Source organism: Blastomyces gilchristii (assembly GCF_000003855.2).
Source record: "Blastomyces gilchristii SLH14081 genomic scaffold supercont1.51, whole genome shotgun sequence".
NCBI lineage: Eukaryota > Fungi > Ascomycota > Eurotiomycetes > Onygenales > Ajellomycetaceae > Blastomyces > Blastomyces gilchristii.
In genome coordinates, this window is record NW_003101632.1 from 43,438 (window position 1) to 60,833 (window position 17,396).

At 29.8% G+C, this 17,396-nt stretch overlaps 1 protein-coding gene and 1 pseudogene across 2 annotated transcripts; one reads left to right on the plus strand and one right to left on the minus strand.

Annotated features, from left to right (window-relative positions):
- Positions 1–4,764: 4,764 nt before the first annotated feature.
- BDBG_18062 lies at positions 4,765–4,853 on the plus strand (annotated as a pseudogene). Its single transcript has one exon. The product of its transcript is annotated as a tRNA-OTHER (tRNA).
- A 1,484-nt stretch (positions 4,854–6,337) lies between these two features.
- BDBG_18063 (uncharacterized protein) lies at positions 6,338–6,562 on the minus strand (the record flags this gene model as incomplete). Its single annotated transcript, XM_031725650.1, has 1 exon — positions 6,338–6,562. The coding sequence occupies one exon, from the start codon at positions 6,560–6,562 to the stop codon at positions 6,338–6,340; it is 225 nt and encodes a 74-aa protein (XP_031581485.1).
- Between the last annotated feature and the right edge of the window lie 10,834 nt (positions 6,563–17,396).

Sequence of the window (17,396 nt, forward strand, 5' to 3'; positions counted from 1 at the left end):
TTCAGGTCAGATAATTATAGCTGATTCATTTCATAAGATATTATCAGTCATGACTGCAGAGTCTCTTATTGAGAATATCTTCAATTTCTCACTCAAGTTCATTATCTTCTTCTATGATCTCTGGCGGCTGTCAGTCAGAAGTCAGTTATGAAGAGAATGAGTCAGTGACAGTATAATGAAATAGGCTTATGTGAAACATATCATGAATTTCTGACAGAGTATTAAGATAATAGTTATAACTGTCTAGAACTTCTATCACTGTGTATTTCATATAATGATAATTCAATGTACAGAATAAGCATGTGATCTGTATATTCTTGAGATTCAATTATACAAGATCTTCTATCTTATACTGTTCTACAGAATCTTATCAGATATTGACTTGATTCTCTTGATCTTATTCAGTACTTATTATAAAGGCTTCTACTCAGTTATAAGTATCTTAGAGCTTTATTACTATATTATCAGTGATCTGAATTGAACTGCAGAGGTTCAGTGTAAACTGTGTAGTCTCTAGAAGATTCAACACTTTCATGTGATATCTGTGTGTAAGAAAGAACAGGCTTATATCTGTTGAAATGACATCTTGATTATTGATAGTGATCTCTGCATGTAGAAGAAGATTATATCAATTGTCTTATAAGTAGTTACAGAACTTATGAAGATAATTCTTCACAGTCTGAATTATTTATTCTGATACATCATCAATCTCAGAATAATAGACAGTTGATAAATGATATATAATCTTGAGAACTTGACAGATTTCTATTCAGAGAGTACTTATAAATTGACAGTCTCAGTTTGATATAATAGATCTCAGTAACTTATACATCTGATAGAATGAACTCTGTAAGAAGGCTTCAGCAACTTGTTCAGTATTCATCTTATTATAAGATTTTAATATTACATCTTTACTTAGTCAGTCAATAATGATAAGAATATTCTTACAATTCTTACTCTTAAATAGATTAACAGTGAAGTTAATTACTATATCTTATCAGATTCTATCAGAAACATTGAGTGATTTCAGTAGATCTTTTCTACAGTTCTTTCATGAGATAATAGAAGAATAGTGATTGTAGTTTTAGATAAAGTATCTGATACTGTTTAATATCTTGAGTCAGTAGAACTCTCAGAAGATCATTCTATACAGTTATTCATAGTCTGAATAATCAGTTATATATAAGTTATACATCTCTTATATTATCTGAGTGTGTAAGAATTCAGAGTGAGAGACTCAGTGTTATTTATAAAATCACAGAGTATTACTATTATCTATTATATAAGTCACATACTTGGATACAAAAAAAGCGCTCCATCACAAACTCAATCAATTTTTCAAATAAGAACCCACTGATAGGTTCATTGAAAAGCCCTCAATCATACGAGCATTTTGACCCCATCACCGACCACATACTCTGTGTGGTGTTGAAGTTATCCAGCCAAATGTGAACCAGATGTTGCTCAAAACTTCTGTGTGGGATTATCCCCTATTCACCCCTATCACATCACAACCTTGGGCCAAAGTGTCATACAAATTGTAAGGTGAAGAGACCTAGTCATATATATCAATCTTCTTGATTTTAAAAGATCTCTGATCTGTAATTGTGAAGATATCTGAGAAGCAACTTCCATGAGAACCCTGTCTATCTTTGATGTTTCAAAACATCAATGCCAAGTCCCACCCATGTACCGCTCTTCCCAATCTGGCCCACCTCTGGCAGAAAAATACAAAAAGATACCTTGACAATAGTATCAAGTACATAATTAACAGACACATCTGAAGTGCATTCTTTGTGAAAAACTCTCTCTGTCTTTGATGTATCAAGACATCAACAACAAGTTTCACTCTTGTATCATCTCTTCTGATCTGGCTCATCTCTGACAGAAAAATACAAAGAGATATCTCAGCAACTGTACTTAATAAATAATCAGCAGATACAACAACTATAGAATCAGTATATTTCAAGATCTGACTGAGTCTTTGATCTCTGTATAGTAAGATATATTAAATCTAGTTTTAATATTTCAATATTTAATAGATTCTGTAAGAGATTGAGAACAGCAATACTAGATTTCTATTAAATTTAAGAATTAACTCTATAGTAATATAATCATTGATAAAGTCTTCTATTTTGAGATATAAATAATCAGTTTCTTCACATTCTGCTGATAATATTTATATTATTATATAGAAACAGACTTATATTCTCTATAATATCAAGACTCTGAAGAGAGAAAGTCTTGATAGAGAGTATACAGTAGTATATATCTTAGCAGTTTCTATCTTATTCTTTTACAGCAGTTAATGCAAAAAAAAAAGATCTTAGAAATAGTTTTTTACTTCTCTTGAAAAAGTAAGATGTTTTTCTCTGAGTTTTATACAATATTCTTACAAAGAATTAAAAACAGAGTTATTTTCTATTATAATTTTATATTCTTTTAAGTAAGAATTACTTTTTCAATGACTGAAGAGCTTTTATTAATACTTAATTCTTTTTTACACTCTTTATTAACTGATTTGAGTTGTACACTTGTTGTGTGAGAAGAATTAAATGATTTAGAATAAAATTAAATAGTTTTAATTAATTTCTCTGTAAAAAATTGATTTATTTTTTATTAGTTTTTCTCTCAAAAACTGTTATATTATCTGATTTATTATTAATTGATATCATACTTTTCTTCACTGTATCTTAAGAAAGAGATTGTAAAGATTTTATTGATTTATCTTAAAAATCAATTTTAGTTTATTAGATTCTCTTTAAAAATCTAATCTAGTTACTGAACTAGTGTGAAAAAAATCAGGTATTTTATATACAAAAGTCTGTTATTCTTCTTTTAAAATAGTCTGATCAACTTTTCAATTGAAAACAGACTTAGAAATCTCTTAATTGAAACAGTCTGACTAACTTTTTAAAAGAGTTCAATAAATATCTCAATTGAAACAGTCTGATTAACTTTTCATTGAGTGAGAATAATGAGTTTAAAAATACACTCAGTTAATGTGGAAAAAGATGCTTTCTCAAGTACTATTTCTGAGATTGAAATTCTGAAGAGAAGAAAGAAAGAAGAAATAGAGAAATAATAAGTTCTTGAAATACAGAAACTTGAAAAAGTAAGCAAGATTCTTGAAAAAGAGTATCTAAGTGAGATAAATGAAGAAGTTTTATTAATTCTTCATGCTCAAGCTAGACAACTACAGAAGATGATTAAGTTTAAACTTGAAATTTCAAACACAGTTCAAAAAATATTGAAAATTCCTAGTATAATCACTGACTTATTATTTTACTCTTCTTCTTTTTCTACTTCTTCTTCTTCTTTAAATCAGAAGAAAACATATGCTCAAGCAGCTGAATCTGCTCTCTCTAAATCTACTATCTCAAAATCTGCTCAAAATCCTGAGAAAACTGAGAAGAATACTGCTCATACTTCTTTTCATAAAAAAGTAGAGAAAAAAATGTAAAAAGAGAAAAACTTTCAAATCTTCAGAAATAGAAGACTTATTCTCAAAGTCTTAAATCAGAATATCTTACAAAGAAACAAGCTAAACTCAAATCTCATTTTCAGAATCAGAAATAAAATTAATCAGCAGTTCTTTTCTCAGTTGATAACTAATATTGAATTTCAAAAATCAGTTATAGCTTCAATTGAGTCATCATTCTTTGAAAACTTCATTATTCTGACTATAATGCCTGAATTCAGTGCAGAATTTCTTATTTAGAATGAGAATCTCTGAAAATCAGCAGTAGAATCTTTGCTAAACATAATAATTCAATCTAAGAGAGATGAAAAGTGAGACAAATTCATTCTTTATAATATTTCAGTTGATATTTTTGACTGTGAAGAAGATATACTACTTCTTAAAAATGAATAGGAAGAATATAACTCTATTCAACTGAGAAAAGAGTCTGTATAACTAAATTCAATTAAGTTTAGATAAAGCAGAAGAAATGTCTCTGTTCTAATATATATAAAGACACTTGAACAGTCAAAGATGTCTGAAGTAAGAGTAGTAGATTTGAAAATGAGAGTTCATGAATACAAAGACTTAAGAATGAACCTCAAAGCTCAAACACAGTGTTCAAACTGTCAAAGATATGAATACTTTGTAATCTCATATTTTAGAGACTCAAAATATGCATTCTGTGTCAGAGATTATAAAACTAGTAAGTATAAATATGAAACATGCTCAAAAAGAGATGAAATATATTAATACACTCTGCTTAAGTGCTCTAATTACAAAGAAAAACATGCATCTAACTCAAAAGAATGTATATTTACTTGAGAAACTCAAAAGAACTGAAGAAAAGATAAAGATCAAAGTCAATCTAAAACTAAAGAGAAGAGTCAAGTCAGTAAACTTACAACTGCAAGCTTAAAAAGAAGAAACTCTTAACTATTTAAATCTTCAAACTTCAATTCTTCAGTTAAATGTAAATAGAATTTGAATTCTCAAATTTCTGTTAAGATTAGAGAATTGAGAAATAACTCTGATAATAAACTAGATATAATATAAGCAGTTGAGATTTCTACTTTTTAAAATAGTTATAATCTACTATCTGATAATAGTAATTAGATTCTACTCTATCTCTACTCTCTTTTAGTATGAATATATAACAAAAATAACAAAAAAAGTTTAAAAACTCTTTAAAAATCACATTTATTTAAAATAATATGAATAGAAACTCAAATTGTATTTATTCTTATCTTCAAATTGTATTTGAATGAAAAGTTGATTTTATACTGCTTCAGAAACTGAATTTTGTCCCAATGGCTGAATGGTTAATGCAGCCACCTGGTAGTGCCTTGGTGTGGGAAACCAAGATGCGTGGGTTCGAAACCCGCAGGGGATACATTAAATCTGGAACTCAAGCACCTCAGGTTTCTAATAAATACAGAGGTGTACAAATCACTCCAATGAATTGCTCTATGTTCCTGGGCTGAGAAGTTATTATCACATGTATCTAATTGTCACTTCTTTGTATTTTCCTATGTTCTTATTGATCTTGGCATGGTCTCAACACCTGTATTTCCTCCTGTATAATCAACACTTGACCTGTATTTAACATCACACAAGGACTCATCATAAGCTCCGCTTGCATATGAGTATAATGAAAGAATAATAATAATAATAATAAAAACTGAATTTTGATACTGAGTAAAAATACATTATTTCTCATTCAAGCTACTACTGCTTTCTATCTCAAAAGTCTGAGATAAAGTCAAGAGTAGTGATCTATGAAAGAAAGAGATCAAGATATTAATTTAATCTAAGATTTAATATCATATCTGATTCTGATATTCTGATGAGTGATATTATAGATAAAGAGAATAAGTGTAACATGACAGAATTAAAGCAGTGACTAGTCAGTAGCATCATATAGAAGTAGTTGTTTAAGAAGCTGTATAAGTGAGCTTGACTATCTTGCTTGAATAGCGAGCTTATAGACTACAGAGTTATTATGAGAATATCACAGATATGATACTTAGTATACTAAGAAGATTGTATAAGATACATAGTAACTCTTATATATATTTGAGTAGAAGAAAAACAAATCACTGACTTCTTTGATAAGAAGTCAGTATCTAGCTATTTTATATAGACAATGAGTGAATACTCTTCTTTCATTTCATAAGTGAGAATAGCTGAAGTGATACCTCAGTAGTATCTTATTATCAAGAAAGAGTAATCTGCTGATCTTATATAGAAGTGAGATTCTCATATTTATTAATCAGATCTTTCTATGATATATCTGAATAATATCATAGAGTGATTGAAAACCAGTTCAGACAGAATGAAATCATTCACATGAAAGTGATGAGCTGTGTAAAATTATAATAGAGTCTTGACACAGCTGAGAGTGTGACAATGCTCTTCTCTTTAAGAGCATAGTTCTGATACTCTTAAGATTATCAGATTAGAAATTATCTTTATTATATAGTAACAGTTGCTAACTGATTGATAGTATGTATACTGTACAAAGAAATAGATGAGTTATTCTGCTGACTGTATAGATCTTTCTTTTCTCATCTTCATTCAAATTAAACATGTGAGAAGTGAGTTTCTTATATATCAATTTAAAATGTGAAAAATATAGTTAATAAGTGACTTACAGATCTTTCAATATATTTCATTCTATATATGAAATTCTCTATAAAAGTGATGTATTTTAGAGATAAAGCTAACAGTAGTAGCAGGATTTTTTTAAAAAGATTCTTCTCTCTTATAACACATTTTTCTCTTCTCTCTCTCATCTGCAATAGTGAGTGCATGAGAGTATTATTCTTGAAGAACAGTAGAGGACTTATTCTGACATTTTCTAGTGAATAAACATCTTCATGGTGTGGTGACAGCCTCTGTGACCACCAAGAAAGCCAGGTTAAAGGCAGAGACAGCAGTGTCAATGAGCTGTGAAAGCACTGCTCTTATTATTACATCTTCTTCTTCTTCTACTTCTTTTGCAGCTGTGATGATAGTCACTATACCTTGCAGTGAGGTGTCATCCCTTCTGCTAATTGATTCATCTGTGTTCAGTCTGTTCCTCACTCCTCTCACTGCCATTACAACACTGCCTCTCCCCCCAGTCAATACAGTAGCATATGACCCTGTGTGGTCATTTGAAGAGAAACTCAGAGAGAGCTTAGTTTCAGGAACAGTGACTCTGAGAAGCTCAATCTGTAGTTCCTCTCTCACAGCATGCCTGAGCCCTGCTCAGAATACTGCTGAGTTGAGTCTACAGAGTCTCACAGTTTCTTTGTCTTCTCTCTGTGAGAAGGCTCTGATACAGTCTCTGATCAGTATCACTACTTGTCTGTGCTGTGTTAAACAGCTGAAGAAGAGAGGAATTCTATACACTCACTTCTTCTCTCACTTCTGTTATTTTCATTGTATCTGTAACAATAACTTCTATCTCTCTGTAAGTATTACCTACTCTATAAGAAGGCATTATATCAGCTCTGACAAGAAGCTCAGATGCTTAAGCAGTACAGAGCAAGAATCTCAGAGCTTTAAGCATTGACAGATTTCATCAAGACTGAGAAGATCTCTCTTACTCATCTGTAAAAGAAGATGAAAGTGTGAATCTCTGAGATAAAAAAACACCTCAGAATGACTGACTCTAAGAAGAGATTAGTCAGCATCATCATTGAAAGTATTACAGAGATCAATCACTGATTAAAGAGAATCTCACTTCAGTTGAAGCAGATGACTGAGATACTTTATAAGTTGATAAGTTGATATTTTATGTATTTCTCATGCTCTTCTGTAATGCTGCAGTGCTAACTTCTCAGCAGACAAAGATATCAGTGCTGAAGACTTTAATAGTGAAGAATGAGTTTAATGAGAGTATAATTATTAATGAGTAAACTCTGAGATTCTCTCTTTTTACTTTTTCAGCAGGCTGCAGCTTCACTAGAATAGCAGTGATCTGTGAGTCAATAATATTAATCTTTTTTATTAATTTTAAATATCTCTTTTCTCTAATCACTTCAGAAATTTTATACTTATATAGTCTCATTAAACTTCTAAAAAACTCTTTAAGAGAAAATAGAAGAAGAGTGCTACAGAGTCTATAAAATACTAACTCACTATTATAAAATCATCTCTAAAAAACTCTTTGAGAAAAATGAGAAGTCTTAAGTGACATTTCTTATTCAATGTCTCTGACATGTAACAGAGCAGTCTCTACTAGTCATCTCATAGCTTACAATCTCTTTCTCAGCATTTTTCAAATACTCAAGCAGTTCTCATGAATTCTCTGATAATAAATAATCTTCTTATTTAATAAGATATTGAAGCTTGCTGTAATATATTCACTTATTCAATATTTTCTTTATAAGATATTCAGTATCACTCTCAATCTCAATATTATTCAGCTGAGATGACTTCATCTCAGAGTATTACTTATAGAGCTTTAAATAGAAAATGTGAAAAACAGAATAAATTGATTTTAATTCTGTGAGTAATTTTAACTTATATATCTGTTTACTCATTACTCTTGTTACTGAGAAAGATTCTAGTCACTGCTTACTGAGCTTCTTATATAATCTTGTTATCTTGATATTCTTTGCTGAAAGTAGTACTTGATTCTCTATTAAGAACTTCATTAAAAGATGTTTTTAATTATAGTATTTTATCTACTGCTTCTGAGTGTGATGAATGCTTTTTACTGTCTTCTCATGAATTTTATTTAAAAGTTTCAATCTCACTTTTACTTCTGATACTGAGAAATACTCTATTCTCTGTATCTGTTTGATATTCTGACTATTTATTTCTCTCTTTGAAATATTATCTATAACATCACTGTGTAATAAAGAATTATATTCATAATAAGTATAGAAAGAAGATATCTTTAAGATTACATTCTTTGCATTATTATATATGAATTCAGTAGTTAGAAGATATTTGAGCTAATTATTCTGATAATATGAATAGAACACTTAAAGATACTATTCTAGTGTCTGATTCTGATATTCAGTCTGATCATTGATCTGCAGATGAAATACAGTACTAAGAAGACATCTTATTATAAGATAATAGTAAAAAGCTGATCAGTATTTACTGATGAAGAGAGATTCTTAATCTATTATCAATGATTTCAGAGCACTGTGATCATGAATAATAATATCTAAAAACAGGTCAGTCAATTCAGAGGCTTTAATCTTTTTATAAGTAGAAATATATCTGATTATCTTTATAAAGTAGTTAATAATGATCAAAATTGAGTTATATTCTTTAACTCTTATTGACTTTGACAGATCAACTATAAAATTCATTAATAGATTCTGTTATAAGCTCTTTGAAATAGGCAGTGATATCAACTTACTGTATTACTTATACTGCAGAATCTTTATTCTTTAACAGATATTATAAGTTTTAATATACTCTTTAATATCTGTCTGAAGCTTGTTCTAAATATATTTATATTTTAAAAGCTTCTCAGTCTTCTCTAACCTGAAGTACTCTGTATGAGAATTATTATGATGAATTCTTAATAACTTCTGACACACTGTTCTGCTATGAGAGACAAAGACTGAATCATTCAGCAGTAGAAGTTCACATTCTTCTAGTTACTAGTAACTTGATTTCTTAACAGTACTGTTCTACTCAGAGTCTGTCTCTTTCAAGTTTAAACTGAACTCTTTCTTCTTCAACTTCTGAATTCAAGCTGTAGTAGAGATATCTCTCTTCTATAACTTATTAATAAATTTCAAAAGTAGTCAGATTGAAAGATTGTAGACTGTTTCATTCTTTATCAATTCAATAATTGTAAGATATAACATGAGAAGCTCATGATCTTCAGTATTAGTCTCTCACAGAGACTCAGGTTCTCTTTTACCTTTTATACTAAGTTACACAGCTGTCTCTTCAGCACTGTTTCTGAGCTTTAGAGAATCTCAACCCTCTGCAGCCAGCTTCTTCTGCAGTGATGACAGAGATTCTTTTATAGAATTCTTCTTCACATTAATGATATTATAATCAGACTGTCTAGACAGCATGTTAACAGAGTTAAGCTGATCTGAATAATATCAGATATAGAAATCATACTCTGAAAGCAGCTCTGTTCACCTGGCTTAACATTCTATCAAGCTCTTTATTATCAAGAAGTAATGCAGATTTGTATAATCAGTGAGAACTTACACTGAATACTTATTACTCTGAAGATAATATCACTAAATCTTAAAGAATTCAATAATTATTAACATCTTCTAATCATGAATATCATACCTTCTCTGCATGAGTGATATCTTCTTAAAGAAGAAAATCACTGATCTTCATTCACAGTGTCTTATAGACTCTGTGAAAAAGTCTTCTCTTATAGATAATTCATTATCTGTTTTCTCAGAGATGATTATTCTCTGATTCTTTCAATATTGAAAGATCTCTAATATCAACTGTGAAAAGATTTCACAGATCTCATTTTCAGATACATCAGTCTTATACTGACTGAGTAAGTCAGAGTTAAAATGATTCAGTATTATAATATCTGTGAAAGCTTATTTCAATTCTGCAAATATCTGCACAGTATCTTAAGTGAGAATAAATGATTCTATTTTTCTGTCTTTCACACTTTTCTTCAATAAATCTGTAAGAGGGACAGTAATCTGTGAATATGTATAGATGAATTATCTGTAGAAATTCACAAATTCTAGAAATATCTGTATCTCACAGTATATCTACAGTACTGATCAGTTCTCAATGACAGAGACTCAGCTTCTGTTCATTGAAATGCTATTTATCTTAATAATATAACCTAAGAAATCAATCTCCTGCATGTAGAATAAGCATTTTTCAGTGTTTGTATAAAGTTAATACTGTCTCAAGTAACTCAACACTTCTTGAACATGAATATTATATTCTTTCTCTGATTTCAAGAAGATTAAAATGTTATTCAGATATACTATGCAGGAGATGTTGACAAGACTCTGCAGTGTCTCATTTATATAGATCTGAAAGATGACTGAAGTGTTATAAAGATTAAAAGATAAAACAAGATATTCAAAATTACTATACTTGGTATAAAAAGCTGTTTTTTAAATATTATCTTTATTAACTCTGATTCTATAATAGATATTCTGTATATCAATCTTTGAGAACATCTTTACTTCAGATAATCAATTGATCATCTCATTAATTAATAATAATGAATAGTGATTCTTAATCATCATCTTATTAAGACCTCTGTAGTCTACATATAGATGTAGTCTATCATTCTTCTTAAGTACAAAGAGTATAGATACTTCTGCTGAACTTTTTAATAAATATATTCAGTTCTTTGATTACACTTCTTTAAGATATTTTTGCAGAATATTCAATTCCTTTACAGACAAGTTATAAAGAGACTTATATAGCACTGTTACACTGTCTTCAAGATAAATCTTATATTATATCTTGATGTCAGGAAACTTCACTGCTTCTCTTTTCAAAAAGATATTCTTAAAATCTGTAAAGAGATATTATATATATTCATCTTCAATGACAGATACTACTGCTAATCTTGCAGTGAGAGTGATAACTTCTTCATCTGTTCTTAAGTCTCAATCATCTGCTATACAGTATATTGACTCAATCTTTTTCTCAAGATTCTTCTGATGAAACTCTTCAGATTTCTCTATCACTGTCTCTTTATCAGTGAGACAGTACTGCTATACCTGAGTGACTCAGTCAATGAGAGAATTGTTTTCTCTCAATCACAGAAGATCTAGAATAATGTTCTCATCTATGATATTAACTGTATGAAGAAGTAGACTGCTCTTCTTAAAGATTTCTTCTGAGTCTGTGATTACACAATTTACTTGAATTATGTTAAAACAGTGATATTTCATTTCATCAGTAAATTTCATATAGTCTGATAAATCTATCTTCTTTCAATTCTTTATCAAAGAAAAGAAATAGAATATGAAGTTAATATCTATTTCAGAGTTAAGTAGACATCTCACTAATATCTTCTTATTCAGAGTATGCATTGTGATTATAACATGAACTCAGAGATGTGAGAATTATTAATTCTTTTCTTTCTCTTCTTTATCTTTCATGAATATGTTTGTCAGAAGAGAAGTCAACTTTGAGAAGATATCTTCTCAGTTTCTTCTCTTCTTCAGCTTCTTACAATCACTGATATAGTGATCATCAGCTCTGCAGTTGAAATAGAGATCTTTATCAAATCTTTTTTAATATTTCTTCACAGTGAGTGAAGAATCAGAATACTTGAAATTCTTCTTTACTTTCTTCACACTGAAGCTGTCACAGTATTATTTAGATCCTGTTATTAATTACTTAGAAGAAGTCTTATTAATCTTTTTCTCAGAGAATTGATTATTCAAATAGATCTGAAAAGCTAGGTTAACAAGCTCAGTGCAATTGATTGATGAACTCTGATATTATAATATTATTATTCATACCTTGTAAGTCAGTTTTATAAGATAAAGCTGTGTTTTTAATTGATTCAAATCATCAGTTAGTTTCTCTCAATATTCTTCAAATCTTACATTGAAATTGAAAGGATTCTCATCATCTCATTAATGTAATGAGTTGAATCACTGTGCTGCTGTGAAGTCATGATTACAGTGATCTTCAATTTGATTCAGTAGAAAGTTCTTGAATTCTTCTCAAGTTATAACAGTATTGATATGCTTAAGCTCTCTCTTCTTAATGACTCAAGTAGTTGCAGAGATGCCTTCAAGAAGGTTGATGATGTATATTACTCATATCTCATGAGTATTATACTGGCTCAGATTAAGGTGGAATTTTCATTCAAGAATGCAGATAAAGCTGTGAAATTCAGATAAGATGTTTCTCTTGTATCTCAGAGAATCTCTGATCTTAATCTCTCTATCTTCATGATAGATGTAGGTGTGTAGGGGCCGTGGCAGTGGCAGAGCAGTTGAAAGGCTCATGTCAAAATGTGTAGTGAGTTCAGGAATCTTGAATTTCTGCTGAGATAGAGGTGTACACACTCTAGGGAATGATGTAGTGTTTCCTTCAGAGAGTGAGGTTGAGTCAGTCTCAGCACAGGTGCATGAGGTCATATCAGTCTGTTAAAGCTTAACTAATTCAAATATGTAATCAGATTGAGTAATTCAAATTGTAACATGACAGAATCAAAGCAGTGACTAGTCAGTGACATCATGTAGAAGTAGTTGTTTGAGAAGTCATATGAGTGAGCTTGACTATCTTGCTTGAATAGTGAGCTTGTAGACTACAGGGTTATTGTGAGAATATCACAGATATGATACTTAGTATACTAAGAAGATTGTATGAGACATGCAGTAACTCTCATATATATTTCAGTAGAAGAAAAACAAATTGCTGGCTTCTTTGATGAGAAGCCAGCATCTAGCTATTCTATATAGACAATGAGTGAATACTCTTCTCTCATTTCATAAGCAAGAATAGCCAGAGTGATACCTCAGCAGTGCCTCATTGCCAAGGAAGAGTAATCTGCTGACCTCATATAGAAGCAGGGTTCTTATATTCATCAATCAGATCTTCCTATGATATATCCGAATGATGTCATAGAGTGATTGGAAACCGGTTCAGACAGGATGAAATCATCCGCATGGAAGCAATGGGCCGTGTGGAACCGCAACGGGGCCTTGACGCGGCCGGGAGCGTGACAATAAGTTTGATACTATACAGGTCATAAATATCTATAATAAAAAGTCATTGAAGAAAAATAACAATATCTGAACAATTAATAGAGAATTTCTGAACATAACTTCATTAAGAAACTCTATAATTGCAGAAGATTTCAATACACATTATTTCTGATAAAATTCAGAATATAAGAGAGAAGTAAGAGCTGATAATCTTCAACTCTTCAGCTAAGTGTAAACAGAATTTGAATCCTCAAACTTCTGTTAAGATTAGAGAATTGAGAAATGACTCTGATAATAAACTAGATATAATGCAAGCAGTTGAGATTCCTACTTTTTAAAATAGTTATAATCTACTATCTGATGATAGAAATTAGATTCTACTCTATCTCTACTCTCTCTTAGTATGAATATACAACAAAAACAACAAAAAAAGTTTAAAAACTCTTCAAAAATCACATTTATTCAAAATAATGTGAATAGAAACTTAAATTGCATTTATTCTTGTCTTCAGATTGCATTTAAACAGAAAGTTGACTTTGTACTTCTTCAAGAACCAAACTTTGATACTGAGCAAAAGTACATCATTTCTCATTCAAGCTATTACTGCTTTCTCTCTGAAAAATCTGAGATAAAATCAAGAGTAGTGATCTATGAGAGAAAAAGATCAAGATATCAATTTAATTTGAGATTTGATATCATATTTAACTCTGATATTCTAGTGAGTGATATTATAGATAAAGAGAATGAGTTTGATACTATTCAACTTATAAATATCTATAATGAAAAGTCATTGAAAGAAAACAACAATATCTGGACAATTGATAGAGGATTTTTGAATATAACTCTCTTAAAAAACTCTATAATTGCAGGAGACTTCAATGCACATCATCCCTGATGGAACTCAGAGTGCATAAGAGCAGTAAGAGCAGATAAACTGGTTGAATGAACTTTTAAGCATTCAATAGATTTAGTTAACAAGTCTGATCAACAAACATTCTTTAGAAAAGGCATGAAATAGAAATCTATTATAGATCTAATCTTCATGTCACAAAATCTAATTGAAAAAAGACTTATAAACTGGTTTATTGATTCAAATGAAATCTCAGGATCAGGTCATGAGATCATTCAATTTGATATTGAACTGAGTGAAAAATAAAGAAGTGAAAATCCTCTTCTCTCTAATCAGTATAACTTTGAAAAAGCTGATTGAAAAGCAGTTAAAGAAAGAGTAAAACAGCTGAAATCTGAAAGACAGAGTAAGCTTTATTGAAATCAAAGTCAAGATATCTCAAATGAAATGCTTGAGAATAGAGCAAAGCTGATTACATCTATTCTTCTAACAAGTATTGAAGAAAATATTCTAAAGAAAAAGTCTTCTGAGTATTTCAAACCTTGATGAAATGAGAATATCACTTCTAAAAGAAAGCAACTAGTCACTGCTAAGAGAGAGTGAAAGAATAACTTAATATCTGATGAAGAGTTCAAAGCTATTTGAAATGAATATTTTTCAGATATTAAAAAAGCTAAAACAGATTGCTGGAACAAATTTCTTGAAGAAGCACAAGAAAAAGAAGTTTTTAAAGCCTTCAACTATACTAAAACAAGAAGTGTAGCAAAGCTTTCAATCTTAGAATATGAATTTCAGAATGAATTGTATACAGCAAACTCTTTTGAGGAAAAATGTCAAGCTTTTATGAGAATTCTCTTTCAAAACTCATCACATTTAGAAGAGAAGAATATGTCATTTCATGAATATATTGATAAAAATAACTGGGAATGATCTGAGCTTACAGGTGATGAACTAGAGTCAGTAATATTCTCAAGTTTAATTAAAACTGCTGCAGGGCCTGATTCAATTAATCATTTAATTATTCAAAACACATATTCCTACTTGAAGAATGAATATTTTGAGCTCTTTTTCAATCTCTTAAGAAATGATTATCATTCTGAATGCTGAAGAGAAGCTACTGAAGTAATCCTTGTAAAACCTAATAGAAAAGCTTTAGTTTCTAAGTCATATAAAGTAATATCTCTGTTGAACTGTTTAAGAAAAGTTCTAGAAAAGATAATAGCTACTAGATTATCTTTTATAAGCTCTATTAGTGATTCTCTTCTATTTAATGAATAAATGAAAGATAGAAAACAATGTTCTGTAATTGACACTGTTCTCTCAGTTCTTCATGATATTCAAGTAGTAAAGCATGAAGACCTGGTCTCAACTGCAGTTTTTATTGACATAAAAGATGCATTTGATCATGTTTCAAAGTCTAAGATGATTCAAACTTTGAAGATGTTAAAACTGTCACTTTCTCTAATAAAATGAGTTGATTGTTTCATATCTAAAAGAATTATACAACTATTCTTTGATGGAAGAAAACAAGATAAAACTGAGATAAAAATAGAAGTATCACAAGAATCTCCAATCTCACCTGTTTTATTTGCAATATACACTGCATATTTATTCAAGAATAGAGAGATGAAAATAGTGAGATCTTCAAGTTATGTAGATGATATTGATCTTCTCTACAGTTCAAAGACAATCAAAGAGAATTTAGAAGTGATTGAGAAAGTAGTAAAGAAAATCTTTGTTAGAGCAGATATCAATCTAATTCAATTTGATATGAATAAAACTGAGTTAATTCACTTTTTTTCCAGATTTAATGAGAAAGAACTAAGTCTAACTCTTCTGAATAAAGAGATTAAACCCAGTTTGAATGTCAAATAACTAGGAGTATGGTTAAACTCCAAGTTGAATGTTAAATATCATATTCAACAAAGAATCATCAAGACAGAGAGACTACTGAATAGTATAATCAGACTATTAAATACTGAGAGAGGTTTATCTTTTCAGGCTATGAGACAGTTGTACATAGCCTGTATTATCTCAGTAGCTGGTTATGAAGTTCAAGTTTAATGAAATAATCAAGATAACTTCACTGAACTGTTTCAAAGTCTATAAAACAGAGCTTTGAGAAGAATTCTGAGAGCATTTAAATCATCTCTTATTAAAGTAATGGAAATTGAAGCCTCAATTCCATCTCCTGCTATTCAATTTGAAAAGGCCTGTATAAACTATGCTCTGAGAGTCATAAAGATGAGCTTAAATCATATAATCAGAGAAAGAGTCTCTTCTTCATTTTCATCAGTTAACTCAGGAAATGAACTGAATTGAAATAGATTTCTTGATTGAAATGAGAATAATGCTTTAAATAAAAAGCCCTCTCAACTGTATAGACTATGTTCACTTATTAAGAATCAATTTTCTTTATTAAATGTTGAGAAAATTGATCATGAGAAGATATCTCTCTGAAGAGAAAAGCTGAAATCTCTTATAGACTTATAAATAAGTGAACTATCTAAAGAGAGAGAATATGAACAGTATTTGAAGAAGATCTCTATAATTAATATAAAAGACTCTATTCTGATTTACTCAGATGACTCAAAAAATGAGAATTTAAATAGATTAGATGCAGGCATTGCTTATACTGAAGATAATATCAATTTTATCTCAGATTTCTGAAATTTAGGCTGTGAATCTGAAGTCTTTGATACTGAACTATTTGTAATAGTGAAAGCTTTGAAACTCATTGAAATAAAATCTCATAAAAGAGAAAATCATTTGAAAGAGGTATAAATATTCTCTGATAGTCAAGCTGCTTTAAAAAGACTGAGAAATAGTCAGATTTATAATGATCAAATGAATCTTGACCTGATTTTAAACTCTGTTTTGAAAATTCAAAAGAGAAGAACATCTAAACTGATAATTCATCTGCATTGAGTTCCTGCTCATATGAATATTCATGGTAATGAATTGACTGATTCAGCTGTAAAAAAGAGTTCAGAATTAAGCAGATCTATTCAAAAAACAGTGTTCTGATCTTTTATAAAGAGAAAGATAAAAGAATCTTGTTTAGACAAGTGAAATGAAAGCTGGCAGAAATAAAAGAAGAGCATACATTATTCAAGATTTGAGATAAAATCAAAGTGAAAATCTTGTTCAATTAAATGTAAAAAGAAAATATTCTCATTCATAATTCAGCTAAAACTAGAACATGGTTATTTCAAATTCTATATACAAAGATTTAATGATAGATTTGATTCAACAGAGTGCTCATTCTGCAATATAAATGAGAATCCTGAGTATATTGTAATGCATTGTGTATTATACAATAGTCTCAGAGTCAGATTAAAGAAGAAGTATGATTTAAATCAATTAAATATGAGGTTCTTATTTTCAACTGAGACAGGACTTAAATACTTAATAGACTTTCTATCAGAAACTCAAGCAGCTATAAGAA